The 27,712-nt window shown below is 37.9% G+C and overlaps 1 protein-coding gene across 18 annotated transcripts in view; it reads left to right on the forward strand.

The window, feature by feature from the left end:
* LOC122549861 overlaps positions 1–25,880 on the forward strand; it is a 70,586-nt gene extending 44,706 nt beyond the window's left edge. For 11 of the 18 annotated variants that reach the window (XM_043690000.1, XM_043690006.1, XM_043690007.1 and 8 more), the window contains 5 exons: positions 3,534–3,561; positions 8,555–8,626; positions 13,560–13,661; positions 20,835–20,958; positions 24,086–25,880. In XM_043690000.1, coding sequence (XP_043545935.1) covers positions 3,534–3,561; positions 8,555–8,626; positions 13,560–13,661; positions 20,835–20,958; positions 24,086–24,291 — 532 coding nt within the window. In that variant the 3' untranslated portion in view covers positions 24,292–25,880. Of the gene's footprint in view, positions 1–3,533; positions 3,562–8,554; positions 8,627–13,559; positions 13,662–16,094; positions 16,125–16,779; positions 16,843–19,381; positions 20,959–24,085 lie in introns of those variants that run through there. The other 7 variants (XR_006311684.1, XM_043690014.1, XM_043690017.1 and 4 more) reach the window with 7 other exon arrangements.
* The last annotated feature ends 1,832 nt before the right edge of the window (positions 25,881–27,712 follow it).

Raw genomic sequence — 27,712 nt, forward strand, 5'->3', positions numbered from 1 at the left:
CCCTCATTGGTTCCCTCACTGCCTATTTCAGACTCAGTCTAGCTGTAATGTTGTTTATGACACAACCAACTTGATCAGTAGTGCTGCTGGCAAGACATTCTTGGTTGTGGACCCGGAAAGCCCCACCCAGATCTGTTCCTTGCCACCCTCAGTGTTTCCTCTAAGTATTGTTTGACATGGAGAAGCATTGATTCATCAGCTGAGGGAGGAGGGTGTGCGGTAAACAGGAGATTTTCTTGTCCATGTTTGACCAGGCAGAAGATGAAGTGTTGTTCCTCCAATTTGTGCTGTGGTTTGTTTTGGCCTGGGCACTCGAACTTGAGTTCTCCAATTTCAAATAACCCCCCTTCCCACCCCCCAACTCCCTTCCCAGCTTCTCCCCATCCCTTTCATTGCTCCCTGCCACCAAACAGATTCTCCTCCCAAAGTGGACATTTTCCTATGTGATACTCCTTTTTCCAGAACTTCACCTACACTTCACTTAACATTTCTACATCCCTTTCTGCTACATGTTTGCATCGTCAACTAATTCACCATCCTTCAGTCCCCTCATGCAACCATTTATCTAAATTATAAAATGTTGAGGCTACCATACCAATCCACTTGGCACACTGCTCAGTTCCATTTTGCCAACCAGAAAGCTAACCTAGATACAATTAGTAAAATAGAATTGGTGGACAAGTACTGGATTATGTTACTAGAGGAATTTTTATAAAATATACAAATCTTGAGAGAATGTAGCAAGACGTTAGCTAATTTCACTTGTTGTACTTGCCATGTTACCATGGGAAAAACATCCTTGTAGCCGAGAAGTTGCTGCCAAAGACCATAAATATGGTACCATGTCCAATGATATTGTGTGAAAATATTAGGGAGGACAGTTGTGTTCTTAATAGAAAATAAATTTCAAACTGATTAGTGTCTTCAAGTGAGCACACAATTTTGAAGTTGCTGTTACATGTTTGGTTGTGTTGTTCAGGTAAAGTGAATGCTTTGAATATTGAAGTTATTTAATCAGCTATCGTTAAAACGTTTAAACAGCTGTATTAACCTCATTCCATTTTAATCAACTGATCAGTGCAGAGCTGAGAGACATTTTAAAATTGTAATAATTTTGTTACATTTTTCCTGAAGATATTGAAAGCATCTCCAAAGTACAAGTGCGACAGTGTTCTAAAAAGAAAATGTATTGTTCACTCTTTCTGATTTCAAAGCTGAAGTTGATTGTGCATGAGGAAAATAAAATCATGGTTCTGATACCATGAATTGACAAACCTCATGAATGAACTGGGATGCAAAAATTAATTTGCTGTACTGCAGTTTCCTGTTCTTAAGTTGATTGATATCCTTGGCATTGTTAACACAGAAATATAGAAATTAGGTATAGAAGTAGGCCGTTTTGCTCTTCTAGCCTGCACCATCAATTAATATGATTGTGGCTGATCATGCAATTTCAGCATCCCACTCACTTCCCTTCCATTCCCTCCGGATCCCTTTAGCCGCAAGGGTCACATCCAGCCTCCTGTTGAATATATCTAACAAACTGGTCCCAGCAGCTTTCTGTGATAGAGAATTCCATAGGTTCACAACTCTGAGAGAAGAAATTCTTCCTCATCTCAGTACGGAATGGCTTACTCCTTATTTTTAGATTATGACCCCTAGTTCTGGACTTCAGGGACATTCTTCCCGCATATAGTCTGTCCAGTCCCATCAGGATTTTATATATTTTAATGAGCTCTCTCCTCATTCTTCTAAATCAGTGAGTACAAACCCAGTTGGTCCAATCTTTCTTTATATGTCAGTCCTGTCATCTTGGGAATCAGTCTGGTAAAGCTTTGCTGGACTCCCTCATTAGAAAGAATGTCCTCCCTCAGACTAGGAGGCCAAAGCTGCACATGATAATCAAGGTCTGGCCTCACCAAGGCCATGTATAACTGCAGCAAGATATCCCTACTCAAATCCTCTCGCTATGAAGGTCAGCATGCCATTTGGTTTTTTCACCACCTACTGCACCTAATTGCTAACGTTCAGCAAGTATTCTGCCACGACACCCACATCTCATGGCACCTCACCTTTTCCTAAACTGCCACCATTCAGATAATCTGCTTTCCTGTTTTAGCCACCAAAGTGGATAACCTCACATTTATCCACATTATATTGCAATTGCCAAGTATCTGCCCACGCAGTGAACCTGTCCTGTCACCCTGCAGCCTCTTAGCATCATCCTAACAGTGAACTTTGCCACCCAGCTTAGTGTCTTCTGCAAATTTGGAGAGATTGCATTCAATTCCTTCATCCAAATCATTAATGTATATTGTGAACAGCTGGGGTCCCAGCACTGAATGTTGCAGTATGCCACTCATCACTGCCTGCCCCTCTGAAAAGGACCTGTTTATTCCAACTCTTTGCTTCTTGTCTGCCAACCATTTATCTATCCACATCAGTTCATTACCTCTGATACCATGAACTTTAACTTTGCTACTAATGTCTTGTGTGAGACCTTGTCAAAAGCCTTTTGAAAGTCCAGATACGGAACCATCCAATGATTCACCCTTCTTCACTCTACAGGTCACATCCTCAAAAAAATTTCAAAATGTTTCAAGTATAATTTCCCTTTAGTGAAATCATGCTGACTTGGACAGATTCTGTCATGCTTTTCAAATGCTGAGTTACTATATTCCTAATAATTGACTCTAGCATTTCCCCTATCACCGATGTCAGGCAAATCAGTTTATAATTCCTTGTTTTCTCTTTGTCCTTTTTTTTAAATCGTGGGGTTACATTAGCTACCCTCCAGTCCAATGGAACTCTTCCAGAGTCTATAGAAAATGCTGGAAAATGATTATTAATGCATCCACAATTTCTAGGGCCACTTCCATTGTACCCTGGGATGCAGAGCATTAGGCTCCGGGGACTTGCTGGGTTTTAATCCCATCAATTTTCTTAATACAGTTTCCTGACTAATAAGGATAAACTTTAATTCCTCCTTCGTGCTTGACCTTCTGTCCCCGAGCATTTCCGGAGGGTTAAGTGACACAGTGAGATTATTTTAGGCAGCTGATGATTTGCTTGTTTTCTCATGGTCAGGCTAACAGAATGCATATAAAATCATTGGTTCAACTGTCTGCTGAGGAATTTGCTATTTCTGCTTGCAGTTAGATGATTATATCAAACGTTCATGTTTTAAAAAAATAGTAGTAGCTTTATTTTCTGGGAAAAGAAAATGAGTAGTACTGTGAGAACATAGGTCTAAAGTCACATAGATGTTGCTGAGTTTGACCAAATGATTTGTCTAGTTTCTAAACTTGCTACTCTGTTTTGAACTTCTGAATTGTTAAATTTAGTCAGCCATTTACACAGTGCTACATGAACAATACGCGACCAGCTTTATTATTTGTATTGAAACATTTCTAGTTTTTGCCTTCTGCTCTTCACTATTTAAATGTTTTTAACACTTTGTTCATTTTGTACCTGAATTAGTGAAATTGTCCCAAAGAATCAAGTTTACTAAACTTTTTCTGTTTATGCTGCAGAAAATCTGATCACCGGATGCAGAAAAAGGTAGGCCACTGTTTTATGGATCAAATAGTTGCCAACTTCTCAGAAATTGGGTGAATCCTTTCAATTCTGAAAAAGGATTATTTGGACTCAAAATGCTAACTCTTTCCACAGATACTGCCAGACCTACTAAGATTTTCCAGCAATTTCAGTTTTTGAATTTAAATCATTTTGTTGTTAAATTAACCTTTTTATTGAATGATACAACATAGAATTCGGTCTTTCACCCATCATTGCTGCATTGGCATTTTTATTTTAAAAAAGCTATCTAATTCGTTCTTCCCAGTAGTTGCCCACAACTCTATACATTTTTACATTTCAAATATATATGTTTCAAAGTCCTTTTTGAATGTTTCTAGTGAATTTTCCTCCTTCAGCAATTCTGCCAGTGTATTCTAGATCATCATAACTATCTGTAATTTATTTCTTCAAATGTTTCCCCAGTTCTTTTTGCAGTAATATATTCTGTCAAAAACTAATAGAATTCTGAGCATTTCTATTTAAAATTTGTTAGTCTCAACTCTAAAGCATCATTATTGTCAATCTCCTTTTCCAATATTTTTAAAACGTTTTGATAGCCTTCTAAATCATGTGGTTCTCTGACTTGGGCACATTAGTTTTCAGGCGTGATCAAGCCATGTATTATAACCATTGAGCACAAGGTCCTTCCCTTTATGCTCAGTTATAGAGTCATAGAGATGTACAGCATGGAAAGAGACCCTCTGTCCAACTCGTCCGTGCTGACCAGATATACCAATCCAATCTAGTCTCATTTGCCAGCACCCGGCCCATATCCCTTCAAACCCTTCCCATTCATATACCCATACAGAGGTCTCTTTAAATGTTGCAATTGTGCTAACTTCCATCACTTCTTCTGGCAGCCCATTCCACACACGCATCACTCTCTGCATGAAAAAGTTGCCCTTAGGTTGCTTTTATATCTTTCACCCCTCATCCTAAACCTATGCCCTCTAGTTCTGGATTCCCACCACCCCGGGGGAGAGACTTTGTCTATTTACCCTGCCCATGCCCCTCATAATTTTATAAACCTCTATAAGATCACCCCTCAGCCTCCAACGCTCCAGGGAAAACAGTCCCAGTTTATACAGCCTCTCCCTATTGCTCAAATCCTCCAACCCTGGCAATATTCTTGTAAATCTTTTCTGAACCCTTTCAAGTTTCACAACATCCTTCTGATAGGAAGGTGACCAGAATTGCATGCAGTATTCCAAAAGTGGCCTCATTAATGTGCTGGACAGCTGCTTTTCCAAAACGCAGCACTTCGCATTTCTCTAAATTAAGCTCCCATCTGCCACTTCTCAACCCTTTGGCCCATCTGATCAAGATCCCAATGTAATCAGCAGTAACCTTTTTCGCTGTCCACTACACCTCCAATTTTGGTGTCATCTGCAAACTTACTAACTATACCTCTTATGCTCACATCCAAATAATTCATATAAATGACGAAAAGTAGAGGATTCAGCACTGATCCTTATGGCACTCCACTGGTCACAGCCTCCATTCTGAAAAAGAACCTCCACCACCACCCTCTGTCTTCTACCTTTGAGCTACTTCTGTATCCGTGGCTAGTTCTCCCTGTGTTCAATGAGGTGTAACCTTGAAGACCCTTCCATGAAGCCTAGGATCACAGCTGCTTCTGTTCACAAGGAACTAAATTTTCATACCAGCTTTCAGAATATATCTATGTACATCTCAAGGCCTTGTTTTAAGCATCCCATTTCAGATTGTATAGTGTTAATGCTGCCATTCCTCATTTTTCCTACAAAATGTATTTGGCTGGACAGCTGGTTTGACATGCAGAATATTGTCAATAGCATGGGTTTAATGCCTGCAGTGGCTGAGGTTATCATGAAGATCTCTGTCTCTCAACCTCTCCCCTCATCTGAAGCAGGTTCAACTACCACCAGTCATATCTCTCTAATGAGAGAACAGTCTTATGATCTGGTATGATGTCATTTTCATATACCTTTGCATTAAATTCCATTTGCCATATGTGTCTCTCTCACTCATTTATGGAAATCTGCTACTATCCTCTTCACAGTTAACTATTTTGACATCTTCAAAGTTTGAAATTATGCATGCTGTCCCAGTAAGGATGTTCCCCCTCACCCAGTGTTTCATCTGTACTATAGTGATGTTCTCCTGAAGCTTCTATTAACCATTTTACTGATATTCTAGCTGATCTTTATTTTTGTCCAAAATGGCAGATCCCTTTTCAAGACATTAAAATTATCCATCTTCCAGTTTAGTATTTGCTTGTGATAAGTTTCCTTAACTACTGTAAACTTAATGATGATGTTATCCCTATTTTCCAAATGCTCTCCCACTGAAATTGTCCCATCTGCCTAACTTCATTTCCTAGAAATAAATTCAGAAGTGTTTCTTTTCTTGTTGAGCTGGAAATATACGGATCAAGATGTTTGCATACAAATATCAGAAATGATTCATTGTTATTGACCTTCATGCTGTTTCTCTTATTCTTTTCTCTCCATTCTTTTTTGGAGTAATTGAACTTCCCCACTAAACTACACTGTTTTAGAAATTTTATGAAATTTGCTTGCAGATTTCTGAATCATGTTGCAGCTATTTGATTATTCGTGTTGGACAATGCTTTGCAGTCAGCAACAAAGCAGGGTGGGGAGAGCCTAGTGTGATTATTGTGAGACAGTTAATCCTGCGTTCTGGAGACCTGAGTTCAAATCCTGCCATGGCAGTTGGTAGAATTTGAATTCAACCAAAATCTGGAGGTCGGAGTCTAATGGTGACCATGAAACCATTGTTGATTGCCAGAAAAAAACCCCTCTGGTTCACTAATATCCTTTTAGGGAAGGAAACAGCTGTCCTTACCTGGTTTGGTCTGCTTGTGACTGCAGACTCACAATAATATGCTTGATACTTATCTGCCCTCTGTGCATTTAGGGATGGGTAATAAATGCTGGCCTGGCCTGTGACACCTACATCCTGTGAATGAATAAAAAAAAAGGCTTGCTGATAGATCTGTTGGTTTCTGTGGTGAGAAATTCACCTTTAATGCCTTGTATTATAATAAACTGCTGTACTATTTACCAGGCATCCACAACATACAACTTCTCAATATCGTAAGGATGCCCAAGCATACAATCACATTAAAGGAGTTAAATTAAACTCTCCACCCTAAATAGAGAAGTAAAAGCATTGAAATTAATTAACTTTGAAGTATTGTTTTACAGAGCACAATGAAGATTAGGACATGCGCAAGGGGTGAAAATAGAAATTAAATTATTCTGAAGATATATTAAATAAAGTTTGAATCTGTTGTTGTTTGCAATGTTGCTAGATAATTTCTGTCATGAATTGTGTAACCTTTAAAAACCAAGTTATGTTTTATTGAGCCGGATGTTACTTTTTAAGGGATTTGTAATGGCTTTATAAGGGCATGAAGTTGAAATTGTCGCTGATTTTAGCGATAGCTTATTTTTGGAGGAATCACAGCACAATCTGTCAGAACCCTGAGTGACAGAGCACAACTTCAGACTTTCATGGCTGATGTCCTGTAATTGTGGTTAGTTGGAAGGGTTATAGCAAAAGCTGGCACTTAATTGCCAATAATCTCGCTTGCAAACAAAATATGACTACACCCATTTCCTCCTTTCTCCTTTAGTCAAATAAAAAGTTCTTGAATCATCAAAAACATTATCCTTTTTGTAATAATATCTGTTTGATCAATATTCCACTTCTGTTATTCTTTCCAGAAATGTCCTGTATACATTGTAGCTTTGAAATTTGAATTTTCATTACTCTCTCAGTTGAGTGAAGTTATTGCCAGTTAACATAATTGCCATTTATAACCTTGGCCTGAACTCTTCACCATTATTTGCTGTGTTCCCTGTGTTTATGTGCAAGATTTCTTCCTTCGTCTGCTTTGCATCTCTTCCCTGTCTGAGCTCTCCTCTTTCTATGCATTCTAATTTCCAATTCTTAATGCAACTTGTTTCTCTTCTCTCCTTTGTCTTAGTTCCCTTTCCTCTGTCAAATTCATTTAAACTATCTTCCCTGAAGAGCAACAGCTTCTTCACCAGACTCCAAGAAGTGGATACTGGTTTTATCATGTATGCCCATCTCAGAAATCTTGTTAACTAATTTTGATTATCAGGGAAATTTCTGTCATGAATCATATAACCTTTAAAGACTAGTTATGCTTGATTATGCAAGGTGTCACTTTTTAAGGTATTTGTAGCGGTGTTACAGGGGCCTGAAATCAAAATTTTGCTTGAAATAAATGAGATGCTCCCTTGAACAAAGTTAATATTAGACAAAATCTGCTGTTCTAAGCTGCTACCTGTGTTTGCTCAATGCCTGAAGAAACCTAATACAAAATCGGCATGGAACTTGATTAAAATTGAATTTACGTTTCTGCTAGGAGATGGAACACTTTCACATTTATAGTATCCTGTACCTATATCAAGATCTTTTGTAACTTTTTTTTATGTTCTCTGTTTTGAAGATCGGCTTAAGAGCTTTCTTGATTACAGCTTTTGTTTAAAACTTTTCCCTGTCATAATTACAACACATGTAATGCATTTATTTGTAATATATGTTTTACACTTGTATTAGAATTTTTTTTAAGCCATCCATGAAAGTAGCAGCAGTATTGAGAAAAAGTTTCAAATAGAAACTGTTACTTGTTCTGCTGATTTCGTTCTCCTGTGGATGATACTATTTGGAAGGGAATGTGTCACTTCTGAAGTGTATAATATAAATGTAAGAATTTACTTTTCTTTATATTTTGAAAGACGTTCATCGGGCTATTTAGTTGGACGGTTTGGGAAAATAAATCAACTACTGAAAATATAAGAGAGTTGATATCCAGGTCTCTATCAAATCTACTTTTGTACCAGTTGTTCTTCCAACTTGTAATGAACATTAAATATATGTTCAATGATAATTATTTATACAGCAATTGTGAACTCATGAGTTTTCTTTTTCCATCTTGAAGGGTGATTATTCCCAGCCACCACGTTTTCCTGATGTGATTGATAGTAAAAGAAAGAAGCTTTATAACTATTTGGTGAGTTTGAATTCAGTTTGCCTGTCTTTAATAAAGTTCAGTAGGGAGCTGAAGCTAACTTGCTATAATTCAAAATACAAACTTTTTAAAATAATATTGTAGCAATATAACACTTATTGTAATGTTTAGCTTAGTTATGTCACAACTGTTACAGCGCAGAAGGAGGTCATTTTGTCTATTGTGCCTATGTCACCTGTCCAAATGAGCTGCTTATTCCTGTCGTCTTCCAGCAACCCTATACATTGTTCCATTTCAACTATCTAATTCATTTATGAATGCCTAAATTGAACCTGCCTCCCCCACACTGTCAGCCAGTGCATTCCAGAACCTAACCATGGCTGTATGATAAGGTTTTCCACGCATCATTTTTGCTTCTTTTATTAATTACTTCAAAGTTGTGTGTTTTCATTCTCAATTATTTCACAAATGGGAACATTTTTTCCTTCCCTACTCTGTCCAGACCCCTCAGAATTTTGAATACTTCAACCAGGTCCCCTGTGAGCCTTATCTTCTCCATGAAAAGCAATTCAACTTCTTTAGTCTATCTTCACAACTGAAATTCCTAATGCCTGGAACCATTACAGTAAATCTCTCCTTTGCTTTCTCCAGTGCCCTTGCATTTTTCTAACTATGTCATCCAAAATTGGATGAAATACTCAGCTCTTGAGGCAGAATTAGAGTCTTGTGTAAATTCAATATTACCTCCTTGCTCCTCTATGCTACGCCGATATGAATCGAGCACAGGAATTATTGTTTCCTGTTGCTATTCTCTCAACAAGTCCTGCCTTGCTTTATGACTTATGCGCACACAGACCCAGGTCCCTCTGCTGCTGCACCCACTTCAGAGTTGTACCTGTTATTTTATATTATTTTATGTTCTTCCTACCAAATTTTATGATCTCTCACTTCTCCAATATGAATTTTATCTGCTACTTATCCAACAACAATGCAAACTTCTCTTATGTCCCTCCTCACAGTTAATGGTTGCAACAAAAGACTCCATCTGAATAGTTTTGCATTCCGATTTTTAAACTTCTCAATGAAAACTTATGGATTATAATCAGTGTGAATTATTGTTTCTTTGTAATCTCAAGAACTGTTGAAGAGTCAACAGTAATTTCAAGAACTGTCTTTCCAACTGTTTCTGATACTGGTTTAGTTTCATAGAGAAGTACACCACTTGCTTCTCTATCCTTGTCTGGCATTCTCTTGAGTAGAACCACGTGAAAGCAGTCACACCCTTGGATGTCAGTGAATGGCCCTTCCAACTTCCTGCAATGGTCAATCCTGTCAAAGGCTGCAACCAGGTCAAGAAGGAAATGTCACTGTCACTGTCAGAAGAATATCATTGTGACTTAGCTGTTTGGTCCTGTAGCAAGCAGGGAAACCTCCTAGAAACATGGAGTTCTGGAAAAGATGGGAACACATTTGGGAGATGACAGTTAAATAGATCCAAGCCAGATAGTGAAATATGAATCAAGACAATTCTGTTCCTTAATAGTCCTTAAGTGGTCTGGCTGCTAGCCCTGCAGTGTTGCTGTAACTAGTGAATCATCTGCACCAGTTCTTCTACTTTTCAATTGGTTGTTGCAGTGTCACATGCCCAAAATATTCCAATAACTATAGGGTCTCCAGCATGACTTTCTTTCGTTGGAGATTGCTTCCCATGTTTTTTAATTTCTCAGTGCTTCCAGTTGCTTTTCAGTTCCTGGATAGTTAATTCAATAATTTCCCTGCTGCTTTCTCTTGCTGTTGAAGCTTTCCCAGTGATCTCTCCTGCAGCTGGGTCTTTATTTCACTGTCGCCATCTGTTATTGTAGTGGTTGTCTCTGAAGAGGATAAGCGTTCAACATTGCTCAAGAAAAGTCTCTGGTCTTTTAAAAATCACCTGTTTCTTCAGTATATGCTGAATTATTTAAGCTCTTAGACTTAGAATGACATCTACACAGTAGCATCTCCCTTCAATCTCCATTGCGATTTCTTACATTATTATTAACAGCTTATTAATATTTACAGCAGAATTAATGTTTACTTCTAAAATAAGTAAATTGCAGTCTTATTTTCCTAATTACAACCCCACATGTCTCAGCTGACTCTCTTTATAATCTTTTTCAAGACATTATTTCGAATAAACTGGAGGGGCAACATAATAAAAGACTATTTTAAAGAAAACTTTGATTGAAATTATATTTTAGGGAGGGGGGCCCTCATGCACTACAGCTCCTGTAATGTTCATTGGTCACAGAATGCTTGAAGTGTGCTCTAAAACCATGCTGGCATAAGAGTAACCATAAAAGGGAGGCAGGCATAGGATCAGACAACCATTCCACAAACTGCTGTTGGCCATAGAGGTCTCGTAGAGAGAACGCTGATCTGCTGGCAGTATGCAGACAGACTCCTCCTCTTCAGCAGGTGGCCAAAGATCAGAAGGTTAGGGTTGAAGTGGAGGCAAAACATAAGGAGCGCCCTGAAAAAAATGAACTATAGCCTGCACAGTTTAGGGAATGCTAGATGACTAAAGAAATTGAGGGTTTGGTTAAGAAAAAGAAGGAAGCATATGTCAGATATAGACTGGATAGATCGAGTGAATTCTTAGAAGAGTATAAAGAAAGTAGGAGTGTACTTAAGACGGAAATCATGAAAGCAAAATGGGGACATGAGATAGCTTTGGCAAATAGAATTAAGGAGAATCCAAAGGGTTTTTACAACTATATTAAGGCCAAAAGGGTAACTAGGGAGAGAATAGGGCCCCTCAAAGATCAGCAAGGCGGCCTTTGTGTGGAGCCACAGAAAATGGGGGAGAGACTGAATGAATATTTTGCATCAGTATTTACTGTGGAAAAGGATATGGAAGATATAGACTGTAGGGAAATAAATGGTGACATCTTGCAAAATGTCCAGATTACAAAGGAGCAAGTGCTAGATGTCTTGAAACGGTTAAAAGTGGATAAATCCCCAGGACCTGATCAGGTGTACCCGAGAACTCTGTGGGAAGCTGGAGAAGTGATTGCTGGGCCTCTTGCTGAGACATTTGTATCATTGATAGTGACAGGTGAGGTGCCAGAAGACTGGAGGTTGACAAACGTGGTGCCACTGTTTAAGAAGGGCAGTAAAGACAAGCCAGGGAATTATAGACCGGTGAGCCCGATCTCGGTGGTGGGCAAGTTGTTGGAGGGAATCCTGAGGGACAGGATGTACATGTATTTGGAAAGGCAAGGACTGATTCGGGATAGTCAACATGGCCTTGTGCGTAGGAAATCATGTCTCACAAACTTGATTGAGTTTTTTGAAGAAGTAACAAAGAAGATTGATGAGGGCAGAGCAGTAGATGTGATCTATATGGACTTCAGTTAGGCATTCGACAAGGTTCCTCATGGAGACTAATTAGCAAGCTTAGATCTCGTGGAATACAGGGAGAACTAGCCATTTGGATACAGAACTGGCTCAAAGGTAGAAGACAGATGGAGTTTAATTCAGATAAATGCGAGGTGCTGCATTTTGGGAAAGCAACTCTCAGCAGAACTTATACTCCCTAGGTAAGGTCCGAGGGAGTGTTGCTGAACAAAGAGACCTTGGAGTGCAGGTTCATAGCTCCTTGAAAGTGGAGTCGCAGGTAGATAGGATTGTGAAGGCGGCGTTTGGTATGCTTTCCTTTATTGGTCAGAGTATTGAGTACAGGACATTGGTTAGGCCACTATTGGAATATTTCGTGCAATTCTGGACCTCTTCCTATCGGAAAGATGTGAAACTTGAAAGGGTTCAGAAAAGATTTACAAGCATTTTGCCAGGGTTGGAGGATCAGAGATACAGGGAGATGCTGAACAGGCTGGGACTATTTTCCCTAGAGCATCAGAGGCTGAGGGGTGACCTTATAGAGGTTTATAAAATTATGAGGGGTATAGTTAGGATAAATAGGCAAAGTCTTTTCCCTGGGATTGGGGAGTCCAGAACTGGAGGGCATAGGTTTAGGATGAGAGGAGAAAGATATAAAAGAGACCGAAGGGGCCACTTTTTCATGCAGAAGGTGGTACGTGTATGGAATGAGCAGCCAGAGGATGCGGCAGAGGCTGGTACATTTGCAACATTTAAGATGTATTTGGATGGGTATATGAATAGGAAGGGTTTGGAGGGATATGGGCCAGGTGCTGACAGGTGGGACTAGATTGGGTTAGGATATCTGGTCGGCATGGACGGGTTGGACCAAAGGGTCTGTTTCCATGCTGTATATCTCTCTGACTCTATATGGAGCCCATGAACTATCTTAACCTTCTCTAGTTCAGAACTGATGAATGCAACATGCTAAATGCCAGATCCATGATTGTAAAGGGAAAGGACTCCTGTGTAATGAGGTCTTTTGTGCTGCCCCATGTTTTTGGCTTTCCTGAGTCAAGGAAGTTTTGGAAAATTGAAACAAATGCATCTGCTATCTCCGCATCCACTTCTTTCAAGATGCTCGGATGAAGTCCATCAACTTGTGGTGACCTGTCAGACTTTCAATCGAATAATTTTCTCAGCATCCTTGCCCTGGTAATTGTACTTTTAAGTTTTTCCTTGCCTTGCAGTGCATTATTTACAAGTATTTCTGCTCTGTTTGTTTGTGTCTTCTGCAGTGAAGGCGCACACAATTTCTGTTCAATGTGTCTGCCATTTCCTAATTTCCTTATGTGTATTGATTTAGACATTGTAGGTTTAGAATAAATTTAAATCAACAATCTCTTTGAAGTGTTACACTCAGCCTGCTGAATGGTATTTCAGGCGATAGTATTCCTGAAAAAGAAGCTGAGCAATTACACCAGTGGGAGGAAGTCACATATGGATTACTGTGACTAGTTCTGGTTACTGAATTCCCAACTGTACAAGAAATTGTTTCAAAGTTGAATAATTTATTATTCCTGAGTGAAGTGGGGAAATGTAATTTTGTGTTTATTTACAGCAAAGCTTTCAGATAAAAAGTGAAGATGATGCAAGTTTTGTTCTGAAGGTTACAAAGGCTTTCAAAGATGCATTGATCAGTTATTACCAAAAGAAGGAATCTGTGAGTATTTTGAAATTATTCTAATGGATAATCTATGAATGGCAATCGTTAAGGTGTCTCTTCCAAGTTGTGGTCTGTTTTCACAGCAGTTGCTGTTTCTGTTGTCAGTGGTAATATGTGATTTGCTTTGTAGCTAGAGTGTTGAATTTTAATTTCTGGCAATTGATTTCAGCATTTTTGCTCTACACCAATGCTGCAGCTACGCATGGTTAACCTCAATGCAGTCACCAAGAACAATCTGCTGTGTTCTCATCCAGTAATTGGAATGAGCTTCATCAGAACTAAAATGCCATTCATAAACAACATTTCCTTCAAGTTGTGCAGCTGCATGGCAACATCTGGCCATGCTCAGCAAATAGAAGTTAGAATGAAGAAGCAACATCAATGCTTTGACATGTGGCATTAAATTCAATGTTTAATGTCTATACTTTATCTCTAAGCTTTCGAGCACAGAAAAAGGCTTTTTGATATATTGTGCCATTTTCCAGCACCTGGCTCGTAGCAATGTATGATGTGGCCTCTCAAATGCTCATCTAAATGCTTCTGCAATGTCTTGAGGGTCCCTGACTCTACTGTTTTAGACAGTGAGTTCCCCCAGATGATGATTTTTTTCATCATATCCCCTCCAGGCTACCTGCTCCTTAATTTAAAACTTAGTCCCTTGGTTATTGGTCCCTTCACAAAAGTGATATATTTCTTCCTAACTGTCCTATCTGTGCCCATTCATAACTTTGTGCAATTCAGTCAGGCGCCTCATCAGCTTCTCTGCCTGAAGGAGTACAACGGCAAGTTATCTTGTCTCTTCCATTTTGTTAATTCATAGGTCCTTCTTTAAGCATATGACACAAGTTCTTATTGCAAGGTTTGTGAAGGTTTGTAGCTCAGGTTGAGGTTTAGGGTGTAGGTTTGCTCACTGAGCTGTAGGTTTTGTGTAGGGCTATGAGGGAGAGAGGGTCGTGTCTTTTTGTGGCTAGCTTGTGTTCGTGTGTCCTAATGGCTAACTTTCTTCCTGTTTGTCCTACGTAGTGTTTGTGGCGGTCCTTGCATGGAATTTTGTAGATGACATTGGTTTTGTCCATGGGTTGTACTGGGTCTTTTAAGTTTGTTAGCTTTTGTTTGAGAGTGTTGGTGGGTTTGTGTGCTACTAGGATTCCAAGGGGTCTTAGTAGTCTGGCTGTCATTTCTGAACGGTAATGCAAAGACTAGAACAAACACCCCTACCAACCATCAAACCAAAAATCTGGGTCCGCCACGTAGATGACACTTTTGACATCACAAAACGAAACAAGATAGAAGAGACATTTAACATCATCAACAACACCCTCACAGGCATAAAGTTCACTAAGGAGGAAGAAACCGACAACAACTAGCATTCCTGGACGTCACAGTCGAAAGAAAGGACAAGGGAGAACTACAAAACAGAAAACCGACAAACACTGACCAAATACTTAACTGCACCAGCAACCATCCCAACACACACAAATGAAGCTGTATCAGAACACTATTCCAACGAGCCACCACACACTGCAGCACAGGCGAACTTCGGAAAACAGAGGAGAACCACTTATACAACGTATTCAAGAAGAACGATACTCAAAAAATACAGTGCGCAGATTCCTCAAGAACAAGCCACGACAAGCAGACCTAACACAGCCAGAAGCCCTAACCACCTTACCATACATCAGAGAAGTCTCAGAAATGACAGCCAGACTATTAAGACCCCTCAGAATCCTAGTAGCACACAAACCCACCAACACTCTCAAACAAAAACTATCAAACTTAAAAGACCCAGTACAACTCATGGACAAAACCAATGTCATCTAAAAAATTCCATACAAGGACTGCTACAAACACTACATAGGACAAACAGGGAGAAAGTCAGCCACCAGGATACACGAACACCAGCTAGCCACAAAAAGACACGACCCTCTCGCCTTGTAGCCCTACACACGGATGAAAAAAACCACCATTTCGACTGGGACAACACATCTATCCTGGGACAGGCTAAGCAAAGACGTACCAGAGAATTTCTCGAGGCCTGGCACTCCAACCACAACACCATAAACAAACACATAGATCTAGATACTATCTATCAACCCCTCAGAAAACGAACAGGAAATGACATCACCACAAACCCTGGGAACCCCATCCTGGACAAACATATAAATAGAAAGCAGGAGACAACAGCTTCGCTTCACTTGGAGGTCACACCTGATGATGTTACCTAGCCAGGTAATGAAACGTCTGGATACCAAACCTACAGCTCAGCGAGCAAACCTACACCCTAAACAAGTTCTTCTGATTGAATGTTTATTGTTCCCATATGCACAGTCCTCAGTTCATGATCACAGTGTGTTTGTAGCTGAATGATACCACTTAAGTTTAACACCAATTTAATGTGAGTTTAATGATGCTTCTCTAATCCAATACAAGCAGCCTTAAAAGTTTAATGGCATTTGTGAGGTAAGTATTTTGAGCTAATGTGCTGCTTTTGATTCGGTTAGCATTCATAGTTTAATTAAAAGGTAATTAGCAACAACTAGTCAATAATTCCTTTTACCTTTTGGAATGAAGAAGATTTGAAAAATCTTATGATAAAAAGCAGTACACTATTGGTGTTCCGTTTATATTGATCAATTTCAAATTTCAGTCACAAGTGGTTTTATTTAATATTGCCTCCCACTTGCAGATTTACAGCATCCTCAGTTTTTTTTGTTTTCTGAACTTCTCTTTACTACTGGCTGTGATTCACTCCTGGATTTGGATTGAGATATTGGACTTCTTGTGGCTGTGGTTCAGTCTTTGGCATCCATCTGCAACCACTAGATGGAGTCTGGTCAATCTAATAGTAATACTATAAACTTTATTTGAACCGGCAACACTCGATAAACTGGCAAAATATATATACTTCAAATACCAAAAATTTGCTGTATCATAGTGATCTCTGCAATGTCCAAGGAGTCAGTTGAAGGTGGAAACTTGTGAGAGCTTGTAAGTGAGAAAGCTGGCTGCCAGTAACTTATTAAATGCAAAGTTGCATTCTCATTTAAGTGATTTATGCTGTAAATAAAGTAAAACAGTGATGTGTATACCCCCACATTATATTTCTGTTATTTAGCTTCAGTTTTTACAATGATTACGTGGACCTCTTGATCAACTGGTACATTCCTGGTCCCACAGGTACTGGTTCATAAAAAGTTTGCTGTTTTAAAAAATATTTTTGATTGTGTGATGCATTTTACTTTGTTGATTATTTCAGCTAGGAATGCAGTGTTGCGCAGGTATGATACAGTATCTCAACATTGTTTTTACTGGGTAAGAAAGATCCCAAGGAAACAAACTCTGACTTTAATGTTAATTCTTATGGTAAACCACACTTCGCTTAAAGTCACAATTTTCAATTTCCCCAAAGAATAGGGAATTTGATATACCAAGTATTGTATCTTTCTACAATCACTATGTCAAAGTTGGAAAGAGGTAATAATGGCTCTAGCACTGCAAAGTACAGAAGAATTGGTTTGAGGTGGATTAAATAAGTGCTGTTTCCAGACTGTCATCAACTACATTGCATCAAAATTGTGGTGGCCCCAACTCTGTTTCCAAAATTATGAACTTGATTGTCTTATGTAAAAATTCAGAATAGCTGTTTCTAGCATGTATGAATAAAATGTCTGATTTTTATTAAATGCTTTTTATTAAATGATTTTGCTGTGTAATCCTGTGTAATGAGCAGGTCTTCCATCAGTTTGATGGAATCAGTTTTTTGTTGTTTTGTGTGCATCTGTTTTGCGCACTCTTCCATTCTTGACAAATGAATGACCATAATACAATGTAAGAGAAAATGCACCAAGACAAATAGAGCTCTTCCTTTAACAATTTTTCACAACAGGACAACTTGCAACTGAATGGATTCTGTATATGTCAAATTTTCCAAAATCTATCGGCACTGAAACTTTGTTATTAATTCTTAATACAACAAATCAGCTTGGTACACATTCTGAAATGTATTTTGTGCCAGGTGCAAAATCAAATTAGATTTGATTTCCTGCCCTATGAAAGGAATCATTCCGTACTAACTGGAATTAAAAGATGAAGAGGTTTTGTAAATGCTTCATCGGTTTTTGGCTGGGATGGAGTCTTTGTCCTGTGTTCAGTTCTACAGATGTTATTACCTGGCACTTCTTCTCAGTTGAGATATTAATACCAACTGTATCAGATCTCTGTTATATTGTCATCTCCTTGAAATCACTTGCTAAGGTAAAATTTGTGCCAACTAATCCTTTAGTGTGCAGACTATTTCCTCCTGCACAATTATCTGGATTGTTTCAGAACTGATGATCATTACTATTTTAGTAACCTTAGCCAACACAGGTAACTTAGATACTTTTAAATAGTACCAGTTCTTAAGATTGCTTCATGGAGCATTAAGATAAATATTCATGTTTCTGTTAGCTTTATTTTACTTCACCAGCAGAGCCAATTTTCCAGTGGTAGGCTGATGGTCCTTTGCTTGAGCTCAATGGAAAGAATGTAGCTTTTCTTTCTGTCCTGTATGGAGAGGAAGATGTTGCTTGGTATGTAATACTTCCAGGCATAATGTTGCTTTTTTTTTGAGATTAGTCCAATCTGGTAAATATCAACAGCCCTTTTCTTTCATCTCAATAGTTGCAGTTATGATATGTCTTCTAAATTCCAGATGAGGTTCTTGTGTAGGTGTTACTGGTGCTTTAATCTCTTGCAATCACTAAGCTTGCTGCCAATGCCTAAAATACAGCAATTAATTTTATCCCTATTTTTGGACTGAATTATCATGCAACTATTTTCGCGTAAAGGAAGAAAGAAAATGCATATGTTGTGCATTGCCATATATAATATCAAAAATGCTTCCTTTCCAAGAAATTATTTGAAAGGGTTGTGACATACTAAGCATACAACTAGCAGCCATTTTGTACAACACAGTTTCACCACAAAGACAATAACCTCAATGACCTGATGCAGTTTTTTCCTTAGTGTTCAAAAGAAAACACTTGGCAAATTCTGCATTTCACAAAGTGCAACGCAATTTGAACATTGACCGTAACAGAATGTTCATGAGGATAGCACTTGTGACGGTCACATTCTTCTGGGTTTGCTGTTGTGGAAGTCTATATCGTATGCTCAATCTTGGAACGGGATTTGAACTTGGAATATTCTAACAGTCCTCCCATTCATTCAAGTGAGATGGCAGCTGGAAGGTGTGCATTATCGTTCTGAATTCAGAAGCAAACTTTTGCAAGAATCTTAATGTGCAGCAGAGAAGAGCAGCCAGTTTTTGAATTTGGTTCGAGAATGATTAGGAAACAACCCAAACTCTGCCCAGGTTCAATTTAACTGTGCCGATGGAAGGAGGTTTCCCGATTTTTACTTTGGCTTACCAAGAGACTTATCTCCAATGGTTCTTTTGTCGGGCTATACATATTGCTCTTGATTTCAGTCGAGTTCCTTTGTTCTTTTAACATCTCTACAACTTTATGCAAGTTATTTATTTCCCTCCACTGTCGCCAGAATGCTTCAAACTGCTGCTCCTGCTCTAAAATTCAAACTAGTTCTTTTCAACATTTAGGAAAAGTAAGATGGTTATCATCGTTCTTGGGAATATAATCTTAAATAAGCTTGTTGATATGTTACAGTTGGATGAACTTTCTCAATCTAGAAGTCTGCTTCCTTTTTTCTGCATAAAGGTATATCGTGAAGTGGAATTAAATCTTGAGTAGACCTGAAAGATGGCTAACTTTTCTGTCAGAGCTGGAAATGTGTTGCTGGAAAAGCGCAACAGGTCAGGCAGCATCCAGGGAACAGGAGAATCGACGTTTCGGGCATAAGCCCTTCTTCAGGACTTTTCTGTCAGTTCATTTTACTGTTGATGCCCATTCTGATTTGCAGTGCTGATGTTAAAATGATCCACACCAGATACAATTTCTGCACATCGAATAGCTGTCATGTTAACTATTTTAATTTACCGTAACAAAAACAACTAAGCTAAATCTGATGTCCTTTATTCTGAAATTGCCCATTGTAATTAAGCACCCAATCACATACCTCATGCTAATGTGGAATATGGTTTATTAAAGTTTTAATTTCAAACAAGTTTGGGGTAGTATATCCCAATCTTCAAAATATTCTTTGTTTCATTTATTTTTTCCCCACTTAAACTTTGGCAAACAGAAGACAATCTTTTCTTTCATATCAGTGAGTTTTTGGTTCTTGATAATTCTGTTCATAATCTCATGGTTGATTTATGTGAGGCAATTGTATTGGATACTTTTGAGTATTCTATTAAAGCTTTCACTCCTGGCCAATGATACTTTACAGAACAACCGAGAAGTCCATTGAGTCTTGCAAAGCTATCATGTGCAAAAGAAGTTTCATATGGTTAGTTGAAACTTAATATCTTTAGAACTCTTATTGTTTGTAGGAACTCCTGCCAGAAAGAAAATGCTGAATAAAATTAGCGTTTATTGCAGTATTTTACAGGTATTGTTGTTGAACTCCAGATAACTGAAGTCATTCACAAGCTAACTTGACTCCCAGATAATTTTTCAAGAATATGCTCATCTTGAGCAAGTGGAGAGTTGTATACTGTGATGATTTCATCAACTTCTCCTTTGCTTTTCGAACAGAACTGCTGCTACTTTCTACCTTGTTCTCTCTGTGCAGAGTCTTGAAACAGAATAGGAAATTTGTCTCAATTTTAATATTCTTTGTTCTCCCATTGATGTATTGATCACACTACAAACTGGATCTTTCAAAGACGGCTTTTGGAAGAAAACTTTTTATTTTGAAATTTTCGCTTCAGTTTTTGCTGCTAATTCCACAATTAGCTTTATTTCAACTAAATTGAATAAAGAACTTTTGAAAATCAGTACTGCTTGGGATCTGTTTTTATTTGTTTCATTGAACTCAAGTTTCATATTCTGATCTCAAATTGATTACCAAATTGATGGATAATCCCAGTGAACTTTATTTACTGTCAGCCTAAAATGCTTCGACATTTTAAATTGTAATAAATAAATTAGACTAGGTTTCTTCTTTTGGAAAAAAAATGTTCTTATGCTTTGTTTTTAACTAAACAGTGTCTAAATAGTTCTTGCTGTATCCCATTTCAAACCTTTTTTCCCTTGCCCAACCTCAAAGGACCCAGTCATGAGGGCTACATTGGATCAGAGAACTGCAAGATCCATCGGTACACCAGATGACTATTCCAGATATAATCCTGATGCATCAGCTTCTGCAGTACGAGGCTCAGAAAGCCCCAGAGGTAATTCAGATTTGAAAATTATCAGCAGCATCTCTATTTACAGGTGCCATTAGACAAACCATATTACCTCTTACCTCACTGGTTTCATTGCATTAAGTGTGGTTGACCAATTGAGGATTTTATCTGAAATTTAGCTTGGATTTTAAGGTAAGTAGGATAGTAGCAATTGTAATAGACAGCATCTGAAGCTATCATCAAAAGCCATTGAAATCCTCGTTTCTATGCTGGATCATAAATTCAGGTTCTTATAATTAGCTGGGACTTGATCTGCTTTAGTCAATCTAGTCCAACCTTTGGATTAGTTTAAGAAATGCTATCTGAAGGGCATTTTTCTACACATGAACCTGTGCTCCTCTCTGCCGTATCAGTTTGGTTCAAGGTCATGGACCCAACACAGGGATCCACATTGTGCAAGAAACAGCTGACAAAAGCTAGACTAATCAATTGCTTTTGTAGATTAGCTAATCTTGGGTGAACATTCAGTTGCCTGAAATCCATATATTTATCCATGATGGGTTTACTTTGCCTTGGGAATAAATGCTCCAAGTGGATTTGAAGCTGAGTTTCCACCTGCAAAATTTACCCTCTGCACCCTGCAGTTGGAGTGAATCTTGTTTTTTCATAATTTGAAAGCCTCAATGTTAAATCATGTAGAGGCTATAGAGGCACCACCATCATCAATGGGTCCCAATATCTTTAAAAACTCCACAGCAATATTTTTTGCTGCAATGATCTTGGATACATCAGCTGCTGAAGATCCATCTTTTTTTCATGCGTATCTTGGGGGACAGCTGCTGTTGCTGGACTTGAAGTTGTACTTTCAGCTACAAAATCTTCCCATTCCAACGTCAAATTGGAATGTGCAAGAGCTTCACTGGTTCTTTCAGACAAAATTGTTGAAGTCATGCACACAAGCAGTACCAGCTGTTGGAGGCACTATGATCATAATCAAGCAATTCCATACATTTTTGTTGCGATCATCAAAATACTCTACCCTAACATTCATGAGAGAACCTAACAGAATGCTATCTTCTGTATCAAGGAAGAAAACCATTTCTTCATGACATGGGAGTTTCCTCAGCCTTTTGTGTCAAATTTCTTGAGCTTTAGTGAAGAAATGGATTCAACCTTGTATCACTTTCACATCAAGAGAGTGTTGTCAGTGGCATTCTGTGGTAGTCAGGTACTGATTGCATTTGTAATGTCAGGGATTGTATAGAATCATAGACTGACGTTTTTGAAGGTTTCATGAGTTGTCCTTCTCCACTTGCCTTCAAATGCATGGAGCCAGTTTGTGTTCCTGCAGGACTTTTTTTCTGGCCAGCTACGGAGTGTCAGCACCACCTAACTTTATCAGGATTAAGCAATGCAGAGAGATCACAAATCTCTTTGAGTTCCACTTTTCTGGAGCTCATCAAGGAAGCACAAAAGTACCTTTTACATAATGATAATTGGGAGAAGGTAATGGTGCTTGTGATTTTCTGCATTTGCTGAGGCAGGGTTTTCCAAGTCCTGTGTCTCTTGATAGTGAGTGCATTTAATCAAGATGCCTCTTCAAACAATCTGTAGGTTTGCTATAGTTTGTTGAACTATAATAACTATATCGAGACCCTGTGCAAAATGGTGTTTGACAGTCAGCAGAAGTCACTAATTTTGCATAAGATGCAATCCATGAGGAGCATAGAGCACTCTGGAAATGTTCCAGTTCCCTTTTACTTCTAATTAATGAATTTTTATAAATTTGTTCCATTGCAAGCTTGAACTACTAGCTACTGAACACATTCCCCAGATGTTTTTCCTCCATCTGAAAAGTTAATACGCTAGTGCATACTTTTTATTCAGAATCATCATGATGTATATTGACATTTGAAGTCAACTAAAATACATTTGAAGGCATCAATTTACAACTGAAACTGAAATTCAGTTGGCCCTTTTTTGGCTAGTTCCTTGCACTTCAAATGTGCTTATGCATCTGTCAATTCTTACCAAAGGTTTGATTATTTGACTAAGAACTGGTAACTTGGGACACTTCAGAGACTATTCAACACAGGCCTAAAGTCCACCACATAATGGTGAACCTACTTTGAAGAAAGGATTCTCTTCCACTAGTTTTAAATACCCTCACTTCAACTGAAATGTGTGCTAAGAAAATGGAACATTCTTTTTGTTCTAGAGCACTATGGAATGGTGCAGTGGCGTACCTACTACTTTTTAAATTAAAGCCTGTGATTGAGTCAGAGACACCAATGCTACAGGTTTCTCACTCAAATATTAAATGAGCATTCTGATGGTGTGGCACTGGTGAGTAAAGGGTGAAACATAGTAAGGTAATTACACCTTTCACCCTAAAGATCTGCTTCAAGGACAGAAGAATAGTATTCTTCCTGCACCTGTTGCTGGTAATTTCCAAGGGCAGAGACGTAGACCTATCCTCAACCAAAGGAAATCAGAACAAATATTTCAAGATCCAAGTGCTTGAGGACTGCTGGTCTCATAGTCACTGCACCCTGAGGGATTTAGCCTCAAAGATCTACCCAAAGATGGCCAAATATTTGTGCCATCAAGTGCCACTAAATGTTACCACCATACAAGAATACTGCTCAAAATCACAGCTTTTACATTCAGTGGGTTGAATGCATATTCCTAACTCAGGAACTGCTTCAACCAGATCTGCATACAAGTGCAAGATGTCAATATAAATAGAACTATGTTCTGTTCTGAACTTTTCTAATCTAGCCAGTAATTGGACTTATCTCTGTCCTCTATTTAGGCTTTGTATGGCAGAGAACTGATGAAAACAACAACACATAATTCTTGATATAGCATGTGGAATTTGTTTCTATTAATCAGTTTTAACATTGTGTGGTGTTTCAGATTTGGTTTGTCATTTTGATACTTGTAGCTGTCAAATCTTGGAAACTTTAGTTTATTTACCATTGGTCAGATATAAATGCTTCCTTTGTCATTGAATTAAAAATGCAATCTGTTGTGCTTAATGCTATCTTCCATTGCTTGCTCTATAATAGGATCTTTTGGTAGTGTCTTACTATAATTTTTTCAGACTTGGCATCACAATCCATGTTTATTGTAACAAAATCTATTCATGTTCTATTTTAATTTTTTTTAGGTGGCTATGATTGGAAACAGGATACATTGGCAACAGACGTGAGGCAATCATTTGACTCCTCATCATATCTATCCTCTTCTGCTGCCAGAGATTTTGCAATGTATCCCTCTTCAGGCAGGGACTATTCGTCAGATGACAAATCTGGGAGTCAGTATATGAACTGGGGCACAAGTGTAAACTCAGCCAATACCTATTTTGGTCGCTAAGTTCATTGCAAGGGTGTATAAAGAGAATAAAGGATGGTTGGGCACTGTGTTCTGAATGCAGCAGAGCTATAGCAGAGCCCAAACCAATCTGTTAATGTACATCTTTATTCAGTATCTTCTTCCCTCACCTTCCATTTCGTTTTATTTAATGTTGTGTACTTTTTGTATTTGTTTCTGAAATGGGCACCATATCTTTTAAAGGTAATGACTGCAGATCTAACCCATGCTCACAATTCAACTGAAATTCAATGAAATAATATACCACTGGAGCCCACCGACATGTAGTGCTTTAATAGCTTGCATTCTTTTCTCATCAAACATTAATGTGTACAGAAATTGTTGCCCTCAAAACTTTGTTTCAGGAGTGCAGTGTTATTTTTATTTCCCAAGTTTCTCTGTTCATCTTATAAGTGCAGGAACTAGCATTCGTTGATGGAAGACCCACATTATCTGTTGACAGTTAGACCAAGATGGACATCATAGAAGCTTCATCCTGTCCATGGAAGTCAGGAAGTGTACTTGTAAGAAGGTATTATTGATAGATTGGAATGGGAACCCTGGATGCCAACATTCCTATACTGGAGGGATAGTAAGCAATTGTCGGAGATGAGATTAATCATTTGTGTAGTGACCTTTATTTCAGTCCAGAACCATATGTTATATTTACTTAAATTAAATGAGAGAGCTTTTCTACAATTCTGTACTCCTCATGAATTTATACATATAATGCAACCAGCAATTATATGCATAAGCCAATTAGAGATCGTTTAACTTGCATCTGGTATTTTAATGTTCAATTCCAATGGTAAGAATTTTTCAAACAAATTAGTCATAAATTAGAAGATAACTATATCATCCCCCAATGACAGAAAGCTTTAGAGACTGCTGTTTTATTCAATAACAGTGGCATTATAACATTCAGCTCATTATCCCAGTTTAAGTTGCTTTGACACATGCCAGTAGGTGATATAATGTGGAGAAAGAAAGGGTGGGGAAACTAGATTTGAGCTAGTATTGATATGGAAAAAATGCTCCCACTCTGAAATTGTCGACTGGGAAGACTGAAAAAGGAAAACTTATATTTATAATACTTCCTTAAAAGAAAAGCTTTTCCTTGACCAATGTTGACTTGCGTGACAAGTATGCAATTGCTAAAGCTGACCATTGATGCATCAGTTCATGGACTTTGGTTTGGTAGACATTTTAAGCAAAATAATGACTACAGATGAGTTTCACGATACTTTAATCGACAGTCAAATTTAATGCACAGTAAGTGATGCAAAAATGTAGCCAAGTTAGACAACCTGTCTAAATCTACAGGTTAATGAACATCTTATTTTTCTTGCTACTTAAATAGCATACAATGAATTATAAATTGTCCTTTACAACAATTTTTGAATTTGTTGGTGGGGAAATGCTGCATGTTCATTTGGGTGAGTGTGGCTTCTTCATTTTGAGAAACCTCCTCAATATATTCAGAGAAGTATAGAAAGACAGTTTCTAGATTACTTATTGAGCGTATTGCTGTATTATTTCTAATATGGAATAAATATTGGAGACTAGAGGCACTTGCGCTTTAGGCAAATTCCTTTTTGGAATTTTTGTTAATGTTGTTTGATTAGCTTGATTACCACTTTAAAAACTTAAGTTTAAGAATGTGAGTTCTTGAATACCGAATCGAAATTTTCTTCAGCTGACTATATTATTAAATGCAAGTGTTTGTTAACTGTTGTTTGAATACTGTATTTTCCCTGTAGCTTTTAAATTATACATTTTATGCATTACATCTACAGCTTGTAGGAAATGTTTAATATTAGACAATAGAATTGGAGTAATCTGTCTACTTTGGAGTAGATAAGTAGTGAGAGTTTTGTTATATTAATACAAAGGTTTTTACCATCTTAGATTTGCAACTGTGATGTTTGGCCTGTAAATCTGTTTCGGTTCCAATCATTTGGCATTAATTTAAATTTGTGTGCATTTACAATTCAAGGTTTAATGCATAAGTGAATTATGTTCTTGAGAATAATGGTACTGTTTTGCAAACTGTAATTAAACAGTATTTCCATTATTTAAACTATATACATGTAGAAAAAAAGCTTTCCATACTTGAGACCTGATGAACAGAGCTTTTAAAAATGCATTTTGTTTTCCATTCAAACTTGCAACCAAAGTACTTTAATGATTATGCAAGTGGGTCCACTTATTGCTTAGTCAATTATTCTTCCATGTATAGTAACAAGGTTCCAAGTTCCGTTCTAAGTCAGTGTTGAGTTATCCAGCCTTAATTAGGGCACCATAATCAATTGTGGCATCCATCAGTTAGGAGGGAAATATTGACAGAGGTTCCTGTTCCTGATCACGGTTCAAGGATTCTTGCTGAAGTGTTTGCACAACAGGATTGACTTTGGTCAGAGCTAATCTCATACGGAGTGTCTTCCTGCAGTTGATTCATTTGCCGATGATCACTGTAAAGACTTGTATGTATAATGACTAATTGAGTTGGTAATGAGCAGCCATGAATTATGAGGATGGAACAGAATAAAATTACTAAAGAGGTTTTAAAGAAATACAGTATTTTGCATCTCCAAGCCTTGTGCTCTGGTAAACAGACAACTGAGGAAGAATGCATTCTATATTACAGCACAAAATTGAAGGAAGTTAGTGTTGAAGTAATTGGTTGGAGGGAATTAGATCTTATGGTATGATCTGAGTTGGGCAAGTGTTAGAACAGAGGCTCCATCCTTTGCCACAAAACAGTCAACACGTTAGTGAATTAGATGTTTTGGGTCACACGTGAAATCAGTGTTTGATTTTGGGATCCAAAGTATGTTTGGCTTGTAGTTATGGAGTTATCCAGGCAAACTTACAGCAGAAAAACTCATCAATGAAATGTTAGTTTCTTCACAGATTGAAATTGCTATTAAATGCCAATACTTGTATCGTAAAATATAAGACACCCTGTAGTAATTTCCCCATAGGTGCACTCTACATTGGTATATAACTGAAGTGAGGGAAAAAATTAAAAATTACATGGATTTTTTTTATAACTAGGCTAGTTTTCAATATGCACGTTGTATTCTTTGGCCAAGTCAACAATTTGTGATGTGACATGTACCTGAAGGTCATGAAGTCTAAATCGTATCATATGCTAAGTTAATTCAGAGGATATTAGATCATAAAAATAACTTCTTAGGTACATTGGAATTTTTCTCCTTGTTTGGAAAGTTTTTTGGAGATTAATTATTTTGAATTTCATACTTCATATCTTTCCAACTGAGTATAGTGATTGCAGTTACGATCAAATTGTCTCGAGAACGTTTTTTTTGCTGTTATTTTTGCATTGATTGCATGGCTAAGTGGAACGAATGCTATTTTCGGTGAAGAACGATGAATGTCATTTTGTGAAAATTGTACATTT

The sequence above is a fragment of the Chiloscyllium plagiosum genome, chromosome 5 (genome assembly GCF_004010195.1).
Source record: "Chiloscyllium plagiosum isolate BGI_BamShark_2017 chromosome 5, ASM401019v2, whole genome shotgun sequence".
NCBI classification, from domain to species: Eukaryota; Metazoa; Chordata; class Chondrichthyes; order Orectolobiformes; family Hemiscylliidae; genus Chiloscyllium; species Chiloscyllium plagiosum.